The sequence below is a fragment of the Coffea arabica genome, chromosome 2e, assembly GCF_036785885.1.
Source record: "Coffea arabica cultivar ET-39 chromosome 2e, Coffea Arabica ET-39 HiFi, whole genome shotgun sequence".
In the NCBI taxonomy this organism is placed as follows: domain Eukaryota; kingdom Viridiplantae; phylum Streptophyta; class Magnoliopsida; order Gentianales; family Rubiaceae; genus Coffea; species Coffea arabica.
Genome location: NC_092313.1, coordinates 9,717,027 through 9,735,837, shown reverse-complemented (window position 1 = coordinate 9,735,837; position 18,811 = coordinate 9,717,027). Strand labels below are relative to the sequence as shown.

The 18,811-nt window shown below is 36.2% G+C and overlaps 1 protein-coding gene across 3 annotated transcripts; it reads right to left on the bottom strand.

Moving 5' to 3' along the window:
• Positions 1–6,187: 6,187 nt before the first annotated feature.
• LOC113730802 (protein REBELOTE-like) lies at positions 6,188–15,166 on the bottom strand. 3 transcript variants are annotated; one of them, XM_072078811.1, is made up of 14 exons: positions 14,909–15,166; positions 14,689–14,833; positions 14,174–14,234; positions 13,200–13,308; positions 13,066–13,117; positions 12,842–12,936; positions 11,456–11,521; positions 10,182–10,691; positions 9,472–9,774; positions 9,043–9,366; positions 8,704–8,910; positions 7,997–8,086; positions 7,787–7,881; positions 6,188–6,509 (listed from the first exon to the last, which is right to left on the bottom strand). In XM_072078811.1, the coding sequence occupies exons 2-14, from the start codon at positions 14,798–14,800 to the stop codon at positions 6,347–6,349; spliced, it is 2,187 nt and encodes a 728-aa protein (XP_071934912.1). In that variant the 5' UTR covers positions 14,801–14,833; positions 14,909–15,166; the 3' UTR covers positions 6,188–6,346. The 3 variants fall into 3 exon arrangements, with proteins under 3 accessions (XP_071934912.1, XP_027111532.1, XP_027111533.1); XM_027255731.2 differs by having other exon boundaries at positions 14,689–14,810; XM_027255732.2 differs by having other exon boundaries at positions 14,689–14,810; positions 14,947–15,166.
• Between the last annotated feature and the right edge of the window lie 3,645 nt (positions 15,167–18,811).

Sequence of the window (18,811 nt, the reverse complement as noted above, 5' to 3'; positions counted from 1 at the left end):
ATGTGACTGCCCCTTTTAACTAGCACATTAATGTACTTTCCAATACATTTATCCACGTAATCTCTCTGTATTTTTATACAAGCATGTGACTATGAAGTGGATATGTATTACGTTAGATTTTTATTTTTGTAACAAAAAAAAAATTTGATAGTTTTGGCTCCACTATCCACTACAAATCAGGTTCAGATGTATTTTAAAATTACAATCCTCACGTCAGCACTGATATTCAAGCAGATATATTTAAGAATTACAATTCTCACATCAACAGTGGTATTCCAGGGCATGCACTATCTTTTTAGAGGAGCTAACTGATACCGGCAAATAACACTTTATTCTAGTTATCTCTTGGTACAATGTTGTACTAAATGATTTGAAGAGACCGCACTTGGTTTCCATGACATTACATTCTGGAAATTTGGACTGCAAATTAATATTAAAGATGGCCTAAAATTACTGATTTGTCACTGCAGAGGCCCCGTCCTGGGCCTGTACACGTGGCAGCCCAGGGAGCTCCGAGCTGGACTTAGACCCCGGGCCCATGTGAACTGTCCCGCGGCCCTCCGCCGCTAGGGCTCCAAGGGGCTCCAGAGAACAATCCCGCATAGGTCGGGATTGTTCCCCCCTCAGTGCGGGATTGGGGCTATTCTGGGCAAGTCCCGAAACGTACGGAGGTCGGACTCTTAAGCAGGTATAAATGGTAATGCACAGTGACTGCGCAAGGTACGCTCACTATTGGACAATTACTTCCGACCGTTCTACTTCCCGTGAACCTCACTCACCGGAAAACTAACTTGACCGTCGGAGTGCCCTCGGGGACAACCTCAGGGCCCCTGTTAGTTCACTCTCTTGTTTGTCTTTCAGGCTTAGGACGCGTTCTTTCCATCAGCAAGCCGAGCTCATCAGCTCAGCTCGGTCCGGGAAAGTTCCGTGCTTCTTCAGTCACCATTGCATTTTTCCTTAAAAGAACAAAAAAAAAAAAAAAAAGAGATGTTACATTTCAAAAGACCAAGAAACCAAGAAAGACATGATAGCAGCAAATTTGAGCACCCCATCTTTGGTCTTCTATCATCAGATTATAACATTTTAGCGTTGTCTTCTTGATTCCCTGCAAACCTTCCGTACCCCATATCGCCAATCGATAATGCAACAAAAAGTGATAGATAGGCCTAACCATGTCAAACTACCCCTCAGCCTCTTCCCCAAGCAAAGAAAGCGGGCCAGGGCTAGGGGACTTGGGCGGCTGGCTGGCGGGGGACCCCCAATTCTAGAATCCAAGACTAGAGACTCTTCAGAGTTAAGGTAGTTGTAATTCCCAAGTTATGAGGATTTAGTAATTTAGTACTGCTTCTTCTAGTAGCAGTAGGCACGAGGGATGGCCGGCACTTGGACTTGAGACCTTTCTTACAATCAGCTGATTGACTCAAAAGAGAGGGAGAAGAACGGATCATGGGACCCAACGCTGAGTGAAAATCCAAAGTTTCTGCCTCCGTCTTTTGTTTTGGGGGGGGGGGGGGGGGGGGGGGGGGGGGTGGGGGGGGCGCGGGGGAGGATCTAGAAAGGAAATTTAGTGGGAGTAAAGTTAATATATGAAATTTTATTAATTACAGTATACGCTAAAAGTTACGCGTATAATTAATTTATAGTTTAGTAATAAAATATATATATCTCTCAAATATCAAATTTCTATGAAAGGATTCTTCAACTTCTCCTCTCACAACCCTAATAAATTTTCTTTAATTTTTTCATTAAGATGAAATAAAAAATGAGCAGTGTTTGTGAGTTCCAATGTGTAGTGAAAAAAATTTTTAAAAAAAACTTTTGAAATGGGTTTATTATGTACTGGGAGCACGTTAGCATAGATAAAGAAGAAGAATAAATGCAAATAGCATAGATAAAGAAGAAGAATAAATGCAAATTGAGTCTAGTTTAGACAAGTTGGTGTCATTTATTTTAAGAATTAATCTTTCCTACACTGACAGCGTATATACACTATCAGCATTGGATAAATAACAATTATGTAACTTTGAATTTGAAATTCAATTTTTGCACATATGTCATGAATCCAACAATGATAGTGTATATACTGTCAGTGTAAGAAATATTTATTCTTATTTTAATTGTTGTTAAATTATTTAGATATAGAGACATATAACAAAGTGTACACTACTACTACTTTAGATTTTGTTGAAAGACAACGAGAATTACTTCATTTAAGTGTGAGGGCAAACCTACAATTTTATATGTGTGTATGGAGATTTTGACGGACGGGGGCAATTCTCTAATACTTAGACTTTGGTGAAGGATAGTGGAAATAATTTCATTTAAGCGCGAGAGTAAAACTACATTTTTATATATATGGATGGAAAAAGAGTGGATAGGAAGAAGATTTTGGTGGGATCAGCGGGGAACAATCGTCCTCACTGCCTCCACTTTGTCTCCGTCGTCTCTGCTCTGTCCCGACTAAATTCAAACTGGTGATGACACGGGAAATTGAAAAAAATGGCTAATCCTTCTAACCAGCTAGTTTTAATTTGCCATCTAGAAGACTAGAATAACGATGGCAGTCTTTTCTTCATGAAACGAATAACGTGTTTTGCTTGACGGTAAAATTAAATTACTACATCTGATTGGAGGCCTGGACCGCTTCTTCATCTAGAAAATGAAACTTTAACTATCAGTCAAACTTCCATCTGTTGCTGCCAGCCTAGTCTGTGGAATTTTTATCTTTCACAGTGAATGAGTATTTCATTACCGTCTAAAGAAAAGCCACTTATATAATTTAAATTTTCACTCACATTAAATTTTTTTTTCCCTCAAACACGTTTGGCTATAGTAATTCTAGAAACTCTACCAAAAATGCATGCAGTTTAGGTAGAGGCAAACTAATGTCTGCAAAAGGCCGCAACGGATCTTCTGTCCCATATCATGTGCTATTCTTTATTCCATTTTTTATTATATTGCTATTTGTCCTACATAAATATCATGTTTTAATTCTTTTTTGTTTCCTTAAAATCCAATAACTATTAATTGAATAAAAAATAAATACAACAGTTTCAAAAAAGTAATATATAATAGAAAATTAAAAAATATAGCAGAAAATTCATAAAAAATCTCATTTTTTATGCATTTTGATTTGTTGAGTTTGTTAAATTTTTTGTATTACTCAGTTAATAGTTATTGGATCTTACAGAAACAAAAAAGAACTAAAATATGATATTTATGTAGGATAAATAGTAATATAATAAAAAGTGGGGCAAAGAGTGACACAGGGTGTGAGACAGAAGATCCGTTGCGCTAAAAATTTTAGGACCTTTTGCGCAACGGATCTTCTGTCCCACACCCTGTGCCATTCTCTGATCAACTGTGTTCGGAACAATTGCATCGATCGTAATCCTACTGGCTACAACTCAAAAGCAAATTGGATTAATCAAAATATTTCTTTCAATGCATCTCCCACTATTTTGTTTTGCGTAACAACTCACTGAACTTATGATCATGAGAGGAAAAATGATGCTACTATCTATAATTGCCCTTAATTGGAGCATTTAACAATTGATTATAAGTAAATTTTATATACACTGACAGTGTATACATTATTTCCGTTTGATTCATGATTTGTGTGTAAAAATTGAATTTTAAATTCAAATTTTGCATAGTTATCATTTATCTAATGCTGTGGTGTAGGAAAAATTAATCCATTGATTATTAAGTTGCATTTGCCATAAGGAAGGAAAAAAGCCGGTTTAATTTGTCGTGCAGGGGATCCCATCGGATCATCATGTATAATTTAATTTACGTAATTTTTGGTGGATCCATTTGGGGATTATTAGACCATCGTGGACTTGCTTTTCTCATGCCAGTCTTCTATCTTCTAGATGGATGCCTATTGTTAAAACTTAAAAGTCACCAACCTTCCTGACACCCGCGAACGCCCCGCGATCTTTGTGCCCGTCTAGAAGGACATCTTGAATAATAAAAATCCCTCCAAACTGCCCCATATAAATATACTACCTCATTCCTTAATGGCATTCATCAACCTATCCAAGAATCAAACTCTTGTGCAACTCCTAACTACTCACCTTCTTCGTCTGTCTCCAATACTCCCTAAATTATTGGATCAGAATTTCAGCTTTGTTTTGGGATAGCAATTGATCCCAATGGTTCTTGTCAAGAAGTATTGTCCCACGGAACCACAGGTGGAAAAAGTTGAGCCAAACATGCATGACATAGACGAGGAGGATGAAGAAGAGACTCTTTCCTTTTGTGAATTTTCAATCAACAGCGATGCTGATACGTGGGAAGACTCCTCAAGAGAATCACAAAACACAAGCTTCAAATCTTCCGAGGGAGACGATTATTTCGAGTTCTTTAGTGGAGAGTTGAGCTCGGGGAAAGCTTCGTTCTCTTATACACCACCTGAAAACATCATTTTTTGTGGTAAACTCATTTCTTTCAAACAGCCCATCTCCGAAAACCCCGAAAGAATCGAAAAGGTCAAGCACAAAAAGCACAAGAGAAGATGGTTTTTTAGATGGAAATGGAATCTTGCTTCATCCCTTAAAAGAAGAACTTCAAGAAGAAAGAATGCTTCAAATTCCACGGGTGCAAAAAAGGGTTCGTCTGGAGGTTATATATCGTTGCCAGCACCTGAAGCATCAGATCAAGGGCACAAGAACATAAGAAGAAAGCGCAATAAAGAGCAGGATTTGTCCGCTCACAAAATGTCCTTCTTAACGTCATCAGGGAAGTCGAAATGGTACATGTTCTTCTTCGGAGTCACGAGATTCAGAACGAAAATGGAGCTGAGGGACATGAAGAATAGGCAGGCTCGACGACGAAGCTCATCATTTTCTAAGACCCGATCGGAAAATGATGATAGCAGCAATAACCACAGTCCATGCATGGCAAGAAGCAACGGATTATGGGCCGTCCTCAGAGCATTGAGTTGCAGTGGCGATCCCCGCGCCACCGCCGTGGTGAAGGCGTCGATCGGAGGCATTGCAGATGTGTGAAAACTGTTTTGGTCGTGGCACGAGTATTTTGACCATCCCGTTTAGTTAGTTCACAGCAGCCACAGATACTTGGGGTCTCTGTCGGCGTAGTAGTTAGTAGTAATAGTTAGTTGTTGCACTTGTATGATAGATATTGTAGCAGCAACAAATTTTGGCACCAATTCAAATTGCGTCAAAAGGCTAAATATATTATTGTCTCTTTTAGTCTCTGACTATATCTTATCCCTTTTAATCGAACGCTAATATTGACCAAGAAGTCAGCCAAATGAGCAAAAGAGGCTGGCTGGCTGGCCTGCTAAAGGACTGCCTGCATGCATGGCGGCTTGGCTTGTCGAAGGATCAAATCTAATTTGACCATAGTCTTGCCTAATAAAGCTGAATGGGATCTAATAATTAACTACCAAGCCAACACCAGAAGAAGAAAACAGAGACGACAATTAGCAGAAACACTACCAAGTATTAACACAACATTTGTGAAGAATATGATATTCTAAAATAATATCATTTTTGTGCATGGCGGTCGGAATTGGACCAAGAATAGTAAATCGTTCAAACTGTTGATTTGGGTGGACCATGATAATTCTACTTGATATTTCAGTAATTGAAATATAATGCCAAGAGCCATCTTAATAATTGTTGTCTTTTTCCAGCAAAAGAGAATCAATGAAATAGCATCAGCAATTCTGACGCTTAACCGAGTCTTCCTGAATGGTGGAGGGCTTCATAGTTCTTACGCCTGATAAGTGTCCAAAAGTTGTGCTCCCAATTATGCACCATGCATTCCAGCGCTCTCAAAAGCAGGGAAGAGCCATCTTGACACTTGGACAGTGTTCCCAACCCCGGGTTTTTATTGCAAGAAAATTTCATTTGTTAGACTGCGATTCATTAAATGCCAGCTAAGCCATTAACAAAGCATTTGCTGTGGAAAGAAGAGCAGGGGAGTTTTGCAACTTTCAGTTCAGCAACTCATTCCACTGAGGGTCAGGACATTAGTTGACAAATGTTCAGTAAGAGTTCGGACATCTGATAGTAAGGCTTGCTGGAAGTTTTCAATGGGACGCTTGTCACGGTATAACCACATTAAAACATAAGCATATAGTTTTTTTTTTTAGGAGTAATTAGGGACTTGGGAGTGTTGTGCTCCAATTCTCCAGAGAGAACTTGCCACAAAGGCATCACGAATGATCCGCTGCTTGCAGTGATCTTTTATAACCAATAAGAAACTCCAAGAACCGGCTACCAATGAATAATGCATATGAAAACGCTCAGCTTAATGGCCGAAATAGGAATCAAAATCAATCACATTTCCTCGAACCTTTAATGAAAGAACAATGCTACATTCTTTTCACTTTTGGAGTTCGTCTTTCGTTCCCCTTGAAACCCGAAGTTCCACTGGCAGCAGCAGCATTTAATGCAGGATCAGCACCCGAACCTTCATCCCTTGAATTTTCTATCGGCTGCCCTCTTTTTCTCTTTGACTTTTTCTGCTTCAGTGAGCTGCAGGAATTTATTGATAAGTAGGTCATTAATTGTGAGATGGACAACAGACATTAGCAACCATTTTGGTTCTCATGTAAGAGGCTGTCTGGTTTTAAGAAGAAAACAGCTCATGTTAGAAAAACCAACTTGTATATTTATGGCAACATTTGCAGTAAACATTACGGTTCTCGAGCCTTTCATTCCCATATGCAATCCATTATATACCCAGATGAGTTGGAAGATAACCAAAACAGTAATTCATCTAATGACGAATACTATATCATGAAATTTTAATGCACTAAACAGGCTACCCTATTGATGTGATTGATAATAATTCTACAAATGCCATATCTGATGGCAGCAAAATATCAAGAAAAGCAAAAATGTCAGTCGAATACATTCGTCTTCCTCGTTACAACCCATTGATAAAATAAATAAAGTCAATGAAAATAACTTCAATCCATGCATCAGGAAACATCAGTCAACTGCCAGGCTAATATCTTTGGGAGAAAAATTAGAGAAAGAAAAAGTACCATATCCATTTGTTCATATCTAACTGTAACTACAAATAGTACACACTGTATGTTCCTTTTTGTGTAAAGGCACCCTGAAAATCTAACATAGACCTTTCCCACTAATAAAATCGAAATGACATGTGATACTACAAGAGTATCTGGTTAGACGAACTAAGCACCTTAATTGCACTTAATAACAGTTTAAGCTCTCAGATACTTCGGTAACATTTATGAGACCAAAGCCAGGCTCACAAGGGATTTTGGACAAGTGTCTGTCTTCCTTATTCAATAGATTCAATACTCTTTCACCTTTCTGAGAAATTTTTCATCTTATCACTTGGTTGTTTTGCAGTAACACTTGTTTTGTTTCATTCATCAATTGCAAGTGCAATTAAAAGACACACCTGCTGCAGTATATGGCCTTGTCCTGCATTGCTAAAATAATACATCAAACTAATGAATCATCCTAGGCGCCACCTCTACTTGGACACCAGAAATCTTTTCAATGCTTTTCATTTTGTTTCACTATTTGTCTCTCTTTCCATTCTTCCTCTACATAGCAATATGTGAACTATACGCATGATTAGGAAAGACAATCCTTCTTTCAGCAAGCATATCATTGAGCATGTGCTTTCATGTTGGAGAAATTATTTACGGGTAAACATTCCCCAGAAACAGTAGATATTGTTAAACATCTAACAAATTTCCAGTCTCCAAGCATCTCAATGAAGTATTGGATCTAGCTCATCAAAACAGTTACAAACTTGAAAGTACTGATACCTTATGTTTTCCTTGTACAAACTTCTTAGAGCAGCCCTTTCCAGGATGCTTTGGTAATATTGAGTGAATGAAGCATTCTTTCCAGACTTTTCAAGCTAATAAGAAACATTTTTTGAAGTCAGATAAAAAAGTAACAGCTTAGGTCCCATCAAAGAATGATTTAAATTCCATTAAACAAAGGTTAAGAAATTGATTGATAAGGAAGAGAACCTGGAGAAATGTTTCAACAGATTGATGATCTTTGGGCGAAAAAACTACCTCATCTCTTCTTTTCTGCACAAAGTTGACATTCTGTTCAATCTGCAGTTTTCAAAGGAAGGTTATTACAACAACGGTGATATTGTGCACAGAAACCAATAAATAAGTTATAATCTTAAAGGCAAAACAAAAAATGGAAGAAACTGATAACATCTCAATTCCTAAAATCTTCTATCATCAGATCCCATTCAGCAAGGTATGACAATAACCTTATCTGCTAGAAAGAAGCCAAACTGGCAAGATGATGCAAATGACAATATGAAAGTAGAAAACATCACAGAAACATATAGTCAACTCCAACTTAAAGCAGAAAAAATTAATATTTCTCACTCTCTATCTCTCCCTCTCTCTCCCCAAAAATAATTCCCATGTACAGGTTCACTAGTTTATGTTAATACAAGGGTATTTTAGATATTGAGGAACACAATAATGGAGAAGTCAACACCATGGGATCCATGGCAACAGGACCTGTAAGGCCTGATACAAATAGTGATCTATCTATAAGGTACAAATGGCAAGAAAAAAGAAGGGAGGATTTGGGCTAGAAAAAGTTTTTATATTTGAAAAATCATGTAATTTTCTGACACATTGGAAAATAAATAAAACTATATGAGGCCCAAGGAGAGAGAGAGAGAGAGAGAGAAAGTCAGAGCTAAAACCTGGTCAATCAAGCGCTTCACAGTACGGCGTAGACTTTCGGCACTGGTACGATCATGAAACTTTCTTAGATAAAAAAGAGGAATAGTTGCTAACTCTGGGAAGGAAATGTGATAACTCCATTGGGAAAAGTGCAATGATAGTTGCTCAATCGCAGATGAAAGACATTCCTCTTGGAAGGTTTTTGATTTTAAACAACTTTTTGGCAACTGCACCATCCAAGAGATCAAAAATTAATATTAGGTAGCTAAAGAGGTTCAGTTTCAGAAGAGATTTACAGCTCAAAAGGAACCAATAAGAGCAGCATGCACATATGCAATAACAGTCTACTGACTACCAACCCTAAGGACAGTCGAGAAGTCTAAGGCATTTCCCAGCTTTCCACCCTCTTTGACATTATCAATTTCCAGCACATCCAACACATATGATGCAACAGGAATAAAGATGCCACTCGAAGTTGATAGATTATTAAGCCACTGGATGCACTTGAATCTCAAAGGGAGATATCTTGGACCAGTAAACATGCAAGCAACTCCATTTATGAGCTGAATGATCCTGAACAATAAAGGTTGAAGATCGTGATCTTGTATGTTGACTGATATGAATCTAACCCAAAGGTCAATGCAGTTAGCATACTCCCAACTGCATATCTTTTTCAGCACTTCCTGTGTTACGAATAAAAGACCATATTATTTGAAAGAAGCCTCCTTAACACCGTCACATTAAGGAAGAAACGAGAAGGTTATAAGACAGACAATGTCATTGTATACCTTCTTCTTTGTTTGCAGGCCCCATCGCAATATTCTGGAAAGTTGAGAAATAGAATCTAGGACCTTACGAGACGAGTTTTGCACATCCAAAGAGCAAATTTCAACGATGCAATTTGCCAAAAACAGCAAGTGTCTATTATTAAGAATCTTAGAAACCCTGCTCTGAGCCATATAAGCAACGAAAGTTTTAGCTATGCAGGTGTCAAAGTAATCAACACTGAATAGTGCAGCAACATCCCGTATTATTTGGAAGGAAGTTGAGGAAAGAATCCCTCCTCCAGTTGCCCACAAATGGACTGTAGTCTGCTTCAAATGAACAAGTGTTAGTGGATGGAAAAAAGTAAAGATGAAGAATCAAAAAATCCAAAATGTATTCTAGTATATGAATTGCCTGTGAAACAATAAACCTAATCTACAGGAAAAGCAGAATATTGCTGAAAAATAGCATGTAGTAATTAATCGTTGTGTTGGGTTCATAGGCACCTCATGATGGTGATAAATAGTTTCCCTGTGATGAGAAAAATGAAGCCTTCTTTGTCACCACCATACTAATTTAATGGGTACAAGATAAAGTTCCAAGTATCAACCTATAAGTTTATTTGAATCGAAAGGGAACATGCTATATGGCCAAAAAACCTATTTGCTTTCAAGAAACTACATGGCTTTTTAATGTGATTGAATGTTACAAAAAATCTTCCAAACCGTTCTACCTTAATGAGTCTGTGCAGCAGCGATGGGAAGACCGCAAAGAATATTAGAGAAGCTCTGAGTCGGTTCAAAGCAAAATTTAGGATGTCTGAATCAGCCACTTGATCCAACAAAAACAATGTACTTCTGAAGTAGGACTTGACAAATGGCTTTATAGTTTGCCATTTAGAGGTATTCTGCAGCTCTAATATGGTTTCCTTTTTACAATTGACGGACGATATCTGCAACTGCCTCCGAAAAATATCATCCGCCTCAGAAAGCACAAACATCAATATGCTACAGAAGGTCTCGCTGTTCTGAATTTGATGAACTAATGACTCAGCTCCATAGTGGCAAGCTGCTCGATATGCATTAAGTAGACAAACAAAGGCAGAACTGCTATGCTCTTCTTTGACTAATTGACACCACAAATTAATAGCAGAACTTGTAAAAAGTTTGCCTTTGTCTTCAGCAGCTTCATTATTATCTACCAGATGTATCACTTTCTTTGACTCCTCATCTTCATCAGAATACTGTAACAGGGAAAGACTGCATGTTTAATGACAGCTGTAAAAACAATTGAAGGAAGCTCAATCAGCTAAATCTTTCAAACCTTCAAGCATGTTTCAACCCTAAAAGTTTATTGTGTGAGAGAAAATCTATGTCACTTTAATTTGCCACTTCAAGAAAACCTCTGGTTTTATTTAGTGTTGCACAAATAATGTAAACTCCAATTAGAGAACTTATCTCAAAACTAACAAGACAGGAATTATCAAGTGAGACATTCAGTACCCATCTGGTTTCAAAGACAAGATAACACTGTAAGATATGTCAAGAGTAAGCAACTCGAAGTAGGTTAAAATAACGTCAATACGACAATACATCATTGCTTTACTTGGAGTTCAGAGAGACGAATAATGAGGAAGCAGACAATTTTAGAGATAGTCATTCAGTAAAGCATGCTTCATGTAGTTTCTGATTCTCCCATACGTAAGTAAACAGACACTTCTGTGGGATAAATTGTAACTTGATATTCAGCTATTCTTAGTGGCCTTTTGTTAAATGATTGTTCCCAAGTTAAACCTTCAAATCATTAACACTTAAATTTTAGACAACTGGTCTACCAGTTCAGAGACCATGATGTTAGATCAACTAGCAACGACATCTGCAACATACACATCACAGAAATGAAGATACATAAATATTGATCCGTAGCAATATTCAATCAACATCAGAATGAGCAAAGTTCATCACCCTAACATTGACAATTTTAATATCACCAGGAACAACAACCTACCATGTTTCCATTTTGAGAATTTTCTATGCCCTTGTAGTTTTTCAAGAACTTGCTGAATTCTGGATCCTGTAAATTTTCCAAGTGAATTAGCTTTGTCACATTAAGGGGAAAAAACAGCAATCTGCTAAAAAGGAAATTGTAAAAATCCAAGAGATTGATTTACACATGAAGGACAGACATTTAGCAACAATACAAGAAACCCAACAACCTATCAGATCTTCATACAAGCACATTTTCTATAACACCAAAGACCAAGTACAAGTTTATATGTATCTTACATACAGTAAATATCATTGCAAAGCATATTACTAAGCCAACGCAAATCAGAATGCTGATTGCTAAAGCAGGGAATGACAAGGCATTCACAAGAGAAAGAAAGGAAAAAAGAAGGGCATGATGATAAGGGAAGACTGGGATAAAGAGAAGTGGAGATTTCAATTCAGCAAAAATTAATCCTAGGCCAGCAACCCATCCATGATCGTCAGCCTTTCAATAGGCAAACCCAATCAAAAAACTTAGAGATACAAAATTTAGTCAAGAAGTCAAAAGTACCTGTTGACATATCTGGATTTGCATATTTGTGGGTCTTTTTTAAACATATTCAATCGTGAGAAAATTAAGTGGCATAAGATACTCTAGGTATTGGAGTATGTGATGCTTAATGATGGATTCAGCAGTTAGGGCGGCAGGTCACCAATGATCTACAGGTGAGCATCCAATGGGATGCATTCTACAGATCATGACAGTGGAAATCAATTTTTGAGGAGTCAAAAGGACCTCGACATGTAAAGCAGCAACCAATTATAATTAGCCCATCATCAGGTGCAAAAGCAGACACTAGGCATTCTGGTTTTTGGAGGATGAAAACCAAACATTTTACAGCTTCTATTTGTTGTAGCTGCAAATCTATTGGATCTAAAATAAACCATTTATCATTCCATAAGATTTGTTGCTGGTCCTTTAGTATTCCAATATTCTAAACCTCCATATAAAAAGTAAGACAGATCATCCCTACTAGGACGTTATGGGAAAGGCATTGTAAGGTGAATGCCCATGAAGAATGTCAGCAAGGCAAGAGATACAATAACATGTACTTGACCGAGATGAGAGATTGCATTTGTTGTGTGAAGTTTACAAATGTACTTTAAAGAGGTAAGGATCCCTCACTAAGTTAATAAGGATTGTCTGAGGTGCATAACAGCACAGTTTTACCTCCTGTGAGGACGTCGATTTTATTAAGCCAAATTTTTATTGGAATTTAGCCAAAATTATACAACTTCATTTTGCAGACGTTAAGAAAAAAAAGAGAATTCAGCACGAATAAGATCCAGCATTATTATCATAAATAAGAAATGTGGATATCTCAACCCATTGAACACCAATCACCTTCTTCCTCAGCCTGTTTAATTTTTTCTTTTGCATGGCAAGATCCTTGTGAATTTTTTCATTCTGTGTTGATAATGAACTGAAAAGTTTATTTCCTGCACACAAGTAAACCAATCAAATTGTTAACATGATGCAGACAGCAAGATCAAATCTACAGATCAAATGATAAGGAAGAAGGAACAGAACACTTAAAAGAATATAAACCAAGGCAGACAAGAAATGACCTTCTAATGATTTGCCAATCTCACTTCCTACAACATGAGGACAGCTTGAGTCCTGATGAAGGCAACAAAATAATCAGCTATTGCGTAAAAAGAAAATGTCAATAAGACACTAAAGGCATGATGAAGCTAAGAACCTCTGAAAGATATCCGTCACTATCTGAAATATCAGCAAACATGTCAGAGTCATCTTTTGTGAACACAGCATCAAGAGAAGTATCCCCAACATCTTCAACATCAGTGTTTCTGATAACAATTAAGGAATGATTAGAACTCGTTCATAAGCAAGTTCATGGAGATCTGCAAACCTTGTAAGATTTCAATTGAACAAAGTGTAAGCGATGGAAAAAGGGTGGGAATTAGTGAAAAAGGAAATTGATAAAAAAGGGAAGAGGCAATAAAAAGTCAATTCATAGAGAACCAGATAACAAAGTCAGCACAATTAAAACTCGATTAATTACTAAATGTTATGTGAACAATTCACTTTATTCCTTATATTTCTACATTAGTACATGCAGCAAGCAGGATTTCAAGAAAATGCTGCAATCTACCCATATCAAAATGAAGAACTACACATGGTTATTGTCAAGATGACAATAATGTTAGTGAGTTGTGATAAGGAACAGAACCATAAATTTGAGCACCTAGAGCTCTTGAGGATGCTCATCCTAGGCTCCATTACAAGTTAAAGTAATAGGAGAAAAGGGTCAAAGAATGGAGAGGAAGTGTGCCACTTTCTTTATTTGGAAGTTTTAGCAGGGAGGAAATCAAAAGAAAAGAAGAAAAGTTTTCTTGGGAAACTGAAATAGAGGAGAAACTTTTGGCAAAAAGCAATTTTACCCAGATACATTCTCTGTCACTTGTTCCATACAAAAAAAGTGAACACTATGCACAAAGCAAAATGGAGCATCTTTTGTGCAAGTTTAATTTTATGATATCAACAAGACGAAACTTGGCATGTATAAAAATTAATGAAGAATGCTTAAAAGGAATCACCCTCTAAAGAATTTGCCCTTCAAAACTAAATAACATCAAGGAGAAGCAGTCGTCTTAAAAAAATTTAAAAAAAAAAAAAGACACTCTAGTGGGCAATAGCTTTCACCCTTTTTACCTTCCCTTAGAGTGGTCCAGAGTGTCATCAAGTTTGTCTTTCCCAGGACTCTGATCATCTCCTGCAGCAAACATGACGGAAATAATCATCAACATTTGCTTTGCAGATGAATATTATTCTGGGATAACTATATCACATCCCCTCAAAATTTTAGGGAAAATACAATCTTAGCTACTGAAGTTCAATTTAAAGCAAGTTCTCTGACTTTTTCCTTGTATCAGAAAAATTCCAGTGCATGATACATAACTTTAAGGAACGACATTGAGTACGTCCAGAAGATTAATATGTCCCAATAAACTTCGAAATTTATAGTCTAATACCACTCTTTTAGTCTGTTTCTCAATGAAATAAGAATTTAGATTCCAAAATGCTTTATCTTTACCAAAATAGCCACAGTTAAACAATAATTATAGGTGAATACATACGAACAATCTCACAGAATTCTTGTCCATTAAAGAAAATGTGTACAATGTGTTAGTGGCGGGGAGGAGAGAGGGAGGAGTTAGAATAGTTACTGGAAAAAGATTTCTTCTTGGATAAAAAAGCCTTATTTTTCCTTCTCTGCCGAAGGACTGATTGAAGATTCTTCTTCGCGAACTTCCTCGCTTTCTTCCCCAGCTTCCCCATCTAAAAAATTCTGAAAGGAGAAAAAAAGAGACGCTACATTTTCAAAATAATCATTTGAAGAAGAAGAAAGGAAAAAAAAAAAAAAAAAAAAAGCCTAGGACTACATACCCAAGCGAACAAGCTAGACAGAAGGGAAGAATACTTGCTTTTTTTTCTTTTTCTTTATTGCTTCAATGGCGGCCGGCTCCCTTCCTCCAAATTTGCAGGTTGCAGTAGTTGGTTGTGGGGAATTATAGCATCGTTCACTTTTCAGAGTTTTAGTAGCTTTAATTGAGCTTTCAGAGGGTTTAAGCTGTAAGCCCTTAAGCCCTAAAACGCCCCGGCCGGTGATATGCTGAAGTGACTTTTCTTTCTTTTTTCTTTTTATTTTATTTTTTGTTCTGGTCACTGTATAATTTCGTTGAAAATATTCAGAATGAAAAGGGCAAAAGTGGGGGAAAAAACCAAAGGCCGCTTGAATTAGCTATTTTTGGAGGTGTTTTTGAAAAATTTTGCTGTAGAGGAGTTTTTAAATTATATTTTGGGATATTTTCAGAAAATATTTTAAGATATTTAAGAGTATAAGAGTTTCTATAATATATTTTGAGATATTTTTTAAAATTTTAAAAAATTTTAAACTAGTTTTTAGATTATCTTTTAGAGTACTTTTTAAAAATTTTTATTGTTTTGAAAACTAGTTTTTGAAAAACACTCCAATTCCCAAATATTAAGACACATCATACACAACTTTGATTTTAGAGAATAGATAGCGATCAAGCACTTTCAAATGTTACAACAATTAAAGCGTGTATTACTGAATTCTTGTAATCTAAATGATGAGTTTTAATTTAACTATAATTTGTACATCAGTATAATGTAAATATGTTATCTACAAAAAATCATATATATTGATAGTGTATAAAAAAATTATTTTAAACATAAAAGAGAAATATACTTCGTACACAATATTCTATTTTAAGTGGTTACATTCAATAATTGGAGAGTAATTTCACTTTTACTCGTGTGGATCGTATGAGTCTTTTTTTTTATCTGTCTCTTCTAGCAATTAGCTTTCCAGTTCAACTTGCAAATTTGTTACTTTCATGATGGTTTTTGGTAATGTTCCAAGCAAACTTCAATTAAGCATGTTTCTAGGAAGGTAAATAGGTGTGCGGATGCCTTGGACAAGAAGAGTGTGATATTAAATGAGGATTTTTGCTTTGTTCAACTGTAAATCCCTTTTTACGTGTAAAAAACCTTAAGGATGCTTCTAGGGGTCTATGGCTTTGTAAAATTACTCTATGACATTTTTAGTAGATGCAACTCCTCTCTTGTTACCAGGAACAAAAATAAATAAATAAATAAAAACCTTTTTTTTAAATCCTATTGTATTACGAAAAGGGGTTTTGGACACCTCTTGCTGTTCTTGTTTGCTGGCTTGTCAAGTTGTGATAAATAATAAGTTAAATAGATTTGCAACCCTATCAACGATAAAAAAAAATTTGCAATCTTGATAGAGATAGGAGAACCCTCGGACGGTGTCCCGACCGATCCCAGATAAAAGGCTTGATATGCATATAATTTTTCCGTCAAATTGAAAATGGGCTATGTTCAATCTAAAGCCCAAGTGTAATTTAGTTGGAAAGCACCAAAAACCAAAGGTAACGTCATCCAGAAAGCAGATTGTAGTCTTCAAGCATAATTCAAGATGGGCTATATCTTCAGAAAAAAAAGATGGGCTATATTAAAATGTACAATGTCCCATCTCTTCGGGACTTGCCAACGGCAAGCGCTGTCCAGGAAAACCCAATTTCTACGTCTCTCGGTTTGTCAGTAGTACCTCTTTATGCATAGATACTGAAAGTGTGAAATTACGCTTCGTTTGGTAAATAAAATTTTTGGGTGTTTATTTGAAATTTTACTGTAACTTACAGTAAAAGTGTGAAACTATGCTTCGTTTGGTAAATGAATTTTTTAGCTGTTTATCTAAAATTTTACTATAACTCACTGTAATGTGAAAAAAATTTTAAGATGGAAATGTTTTTTTTTTTTCTTTTCTTTCCACTCTTTTTCTTCAACAGCAGAAACAAAAGTTTTTTTCTTTTTTCTCTCTCCCCCTCCCCTTTTCCCTCCGCATGCCGGAAGTTACAGCAGCATAAACAAATTTTTTTTTCTTTTCCTCTTTCCCCTTCTTCTCCCTCTCCCTCTCCCCCTCTCCTCCCCTTTCCCCGCCACCTCTCCCTCCCCCAACCGAAAGTTACAACAGCTGAAACAAAAATTATTTTTTTTTACTTTTCTCTCTCCCCTTTTTCCTCTCTCATCCCCTCTCCCCCTCTCTTCCTCTTCCCCTTCCCCTACGCAATTTGGTCTCGCAACTAGATTGGCAAATGGGGAGGGAAATGAGGGAAATTGAGAGAAAAAAAAGAGGTGGCCAGCACCAGAAAAGGTTGTCGCACAGCGAAGATGGTGGTCGGTTGAGGTGAAAGAAGAAAAAATGAAGGAAATTTTTTTTTGTGTGTTTTAGATATTTTGAAACGTGCATTTTAAAAACTTCGAGAAATTTTTTGACCGATAAAAGACAAAATTGGCAAAAACTCAATTTCACCAAACATGCCCTATATTTTGTTTGGATTGTCATTTCTCTTTAAAAAAAATTATTTAATCGATGAACGTATTTTTCAATTATCATTTTATGTTACATACATCAAATCATTATAGTATAATTTAAAAAAAAAACTAAAAAAAAACAATCCAAACAAGTTCGTAATCCAAGCGTAACTTAAATCCCCATTTCTATCATTCAATCATCTCCACGTTCAATCATCTCCACGTTTGGTACAACAAAACACAAGGTGCTGGTATTTCAAGTTATTGTAACTACCGTTACACGAAGGCTTTAGTGTAATTTACCTAAAATGGTTAGCAAACTATTCCAGTTGTTGTAATTTCTAATTGCTTCTCAACTTTCGAGGTGTCAAAATTATGGCAATACAATAAATTGATTTAAGCTTCACCACATTAGATGGAGTTTGACTTCTTTACGATGCATATGTTGTCGACTATTATTCGTGCATGGTATTTATTTCACTCACTCACCCAAAAAAAAGGGTCAAGTAGATACAAAGGTGCATGTGATTGTGTATGTTGGAAATAACACATAATTTCCAAAAGAAAAGAAAATTGACATGACAATTGAGAAATTAATACCTCCGAACAGTGACTCAGAATAGTAACGCAAGCTATATTTAATTTTTGATGTTCAGCAAAATAAATAAAAAAATATTGATCTAAAAGGAAAAAGAAAAGGAGAGGAGAGAAAATGAAGGACGCAAGAGGCTCGGTCATTATAAATAAGCCTAGTAGAGGCGACTTGTCACAGTCGGACCTCTTTGGATTAGGTATTTAGCTATTCTTAGGGCTGCTACTGTTTGAAGTGCCATTTGCCAGTGATTGCTATCAAAATTAGTGGACAAAAAAAAAAAAGAAAAAGAAAAAGAAAGAAAGAATAGCTCGTTTGGATTGCAATTTTTTGTAAAAAAATATATTATAAGAATGTATGTGATAATGAAAGAGCGATTGAAAAATGTATTGAGAGAATTTTTCTATAAGAACTTGCAGTACAAACAAATTGTCTAGCAACGCATTGTTTGGACTGTCATTTTTTAGAGTTTTTTTTTTGTAAAAAAATATATTATAACAATTTGATGTATGTGAAGTAAAAAAATGATTAAAAAATATATTTACGAAAAACGTAAAAATTTTTCATAAGAAAATCACGTAAAATTTTGATACAAATGCACAAATCAAATCTCATGGTTAAGATGCTGTAATCAGTTCCACTTTTTCATAATTAACCCAGTAGCTTTCCCTTAAATTATAATTATCCTACTAATTGTAGAAATTGTTCCCATAAAAATTCAGATATCCCCTACTTCCGGATCTTGAATCTTTTGTTCCCAAATTAGTCTCCATTCCCTTTGTTTCTTCTTTGTACAGTTGCCACGTATCTCTAACTTTTTGATAACCCAAATT

Coding starts and splice junctions, on each gene's coding strand:
- LOC113730802 (XM_072078811.1), bottom strand. CDS start 14,800: ATGGGGAAGCTGGGGAAGAAAGCGAGGAAGTTCGCGAAGAAGAATCTT. Junction 13,309..14,173: donor CTGGACCACTCTAAGGGAAG/GTAAAAAGGGTG, acceptor AATTGTTATCAG/AAACACTGATGTTGAAGATG. Junction 9,367..9,471: donor GCCTGCAAACAAAGAAGAAG/GTATACAATGAC, acceptor TTCGTAACACAG/GAAGTGCTGAAAAAGATATG.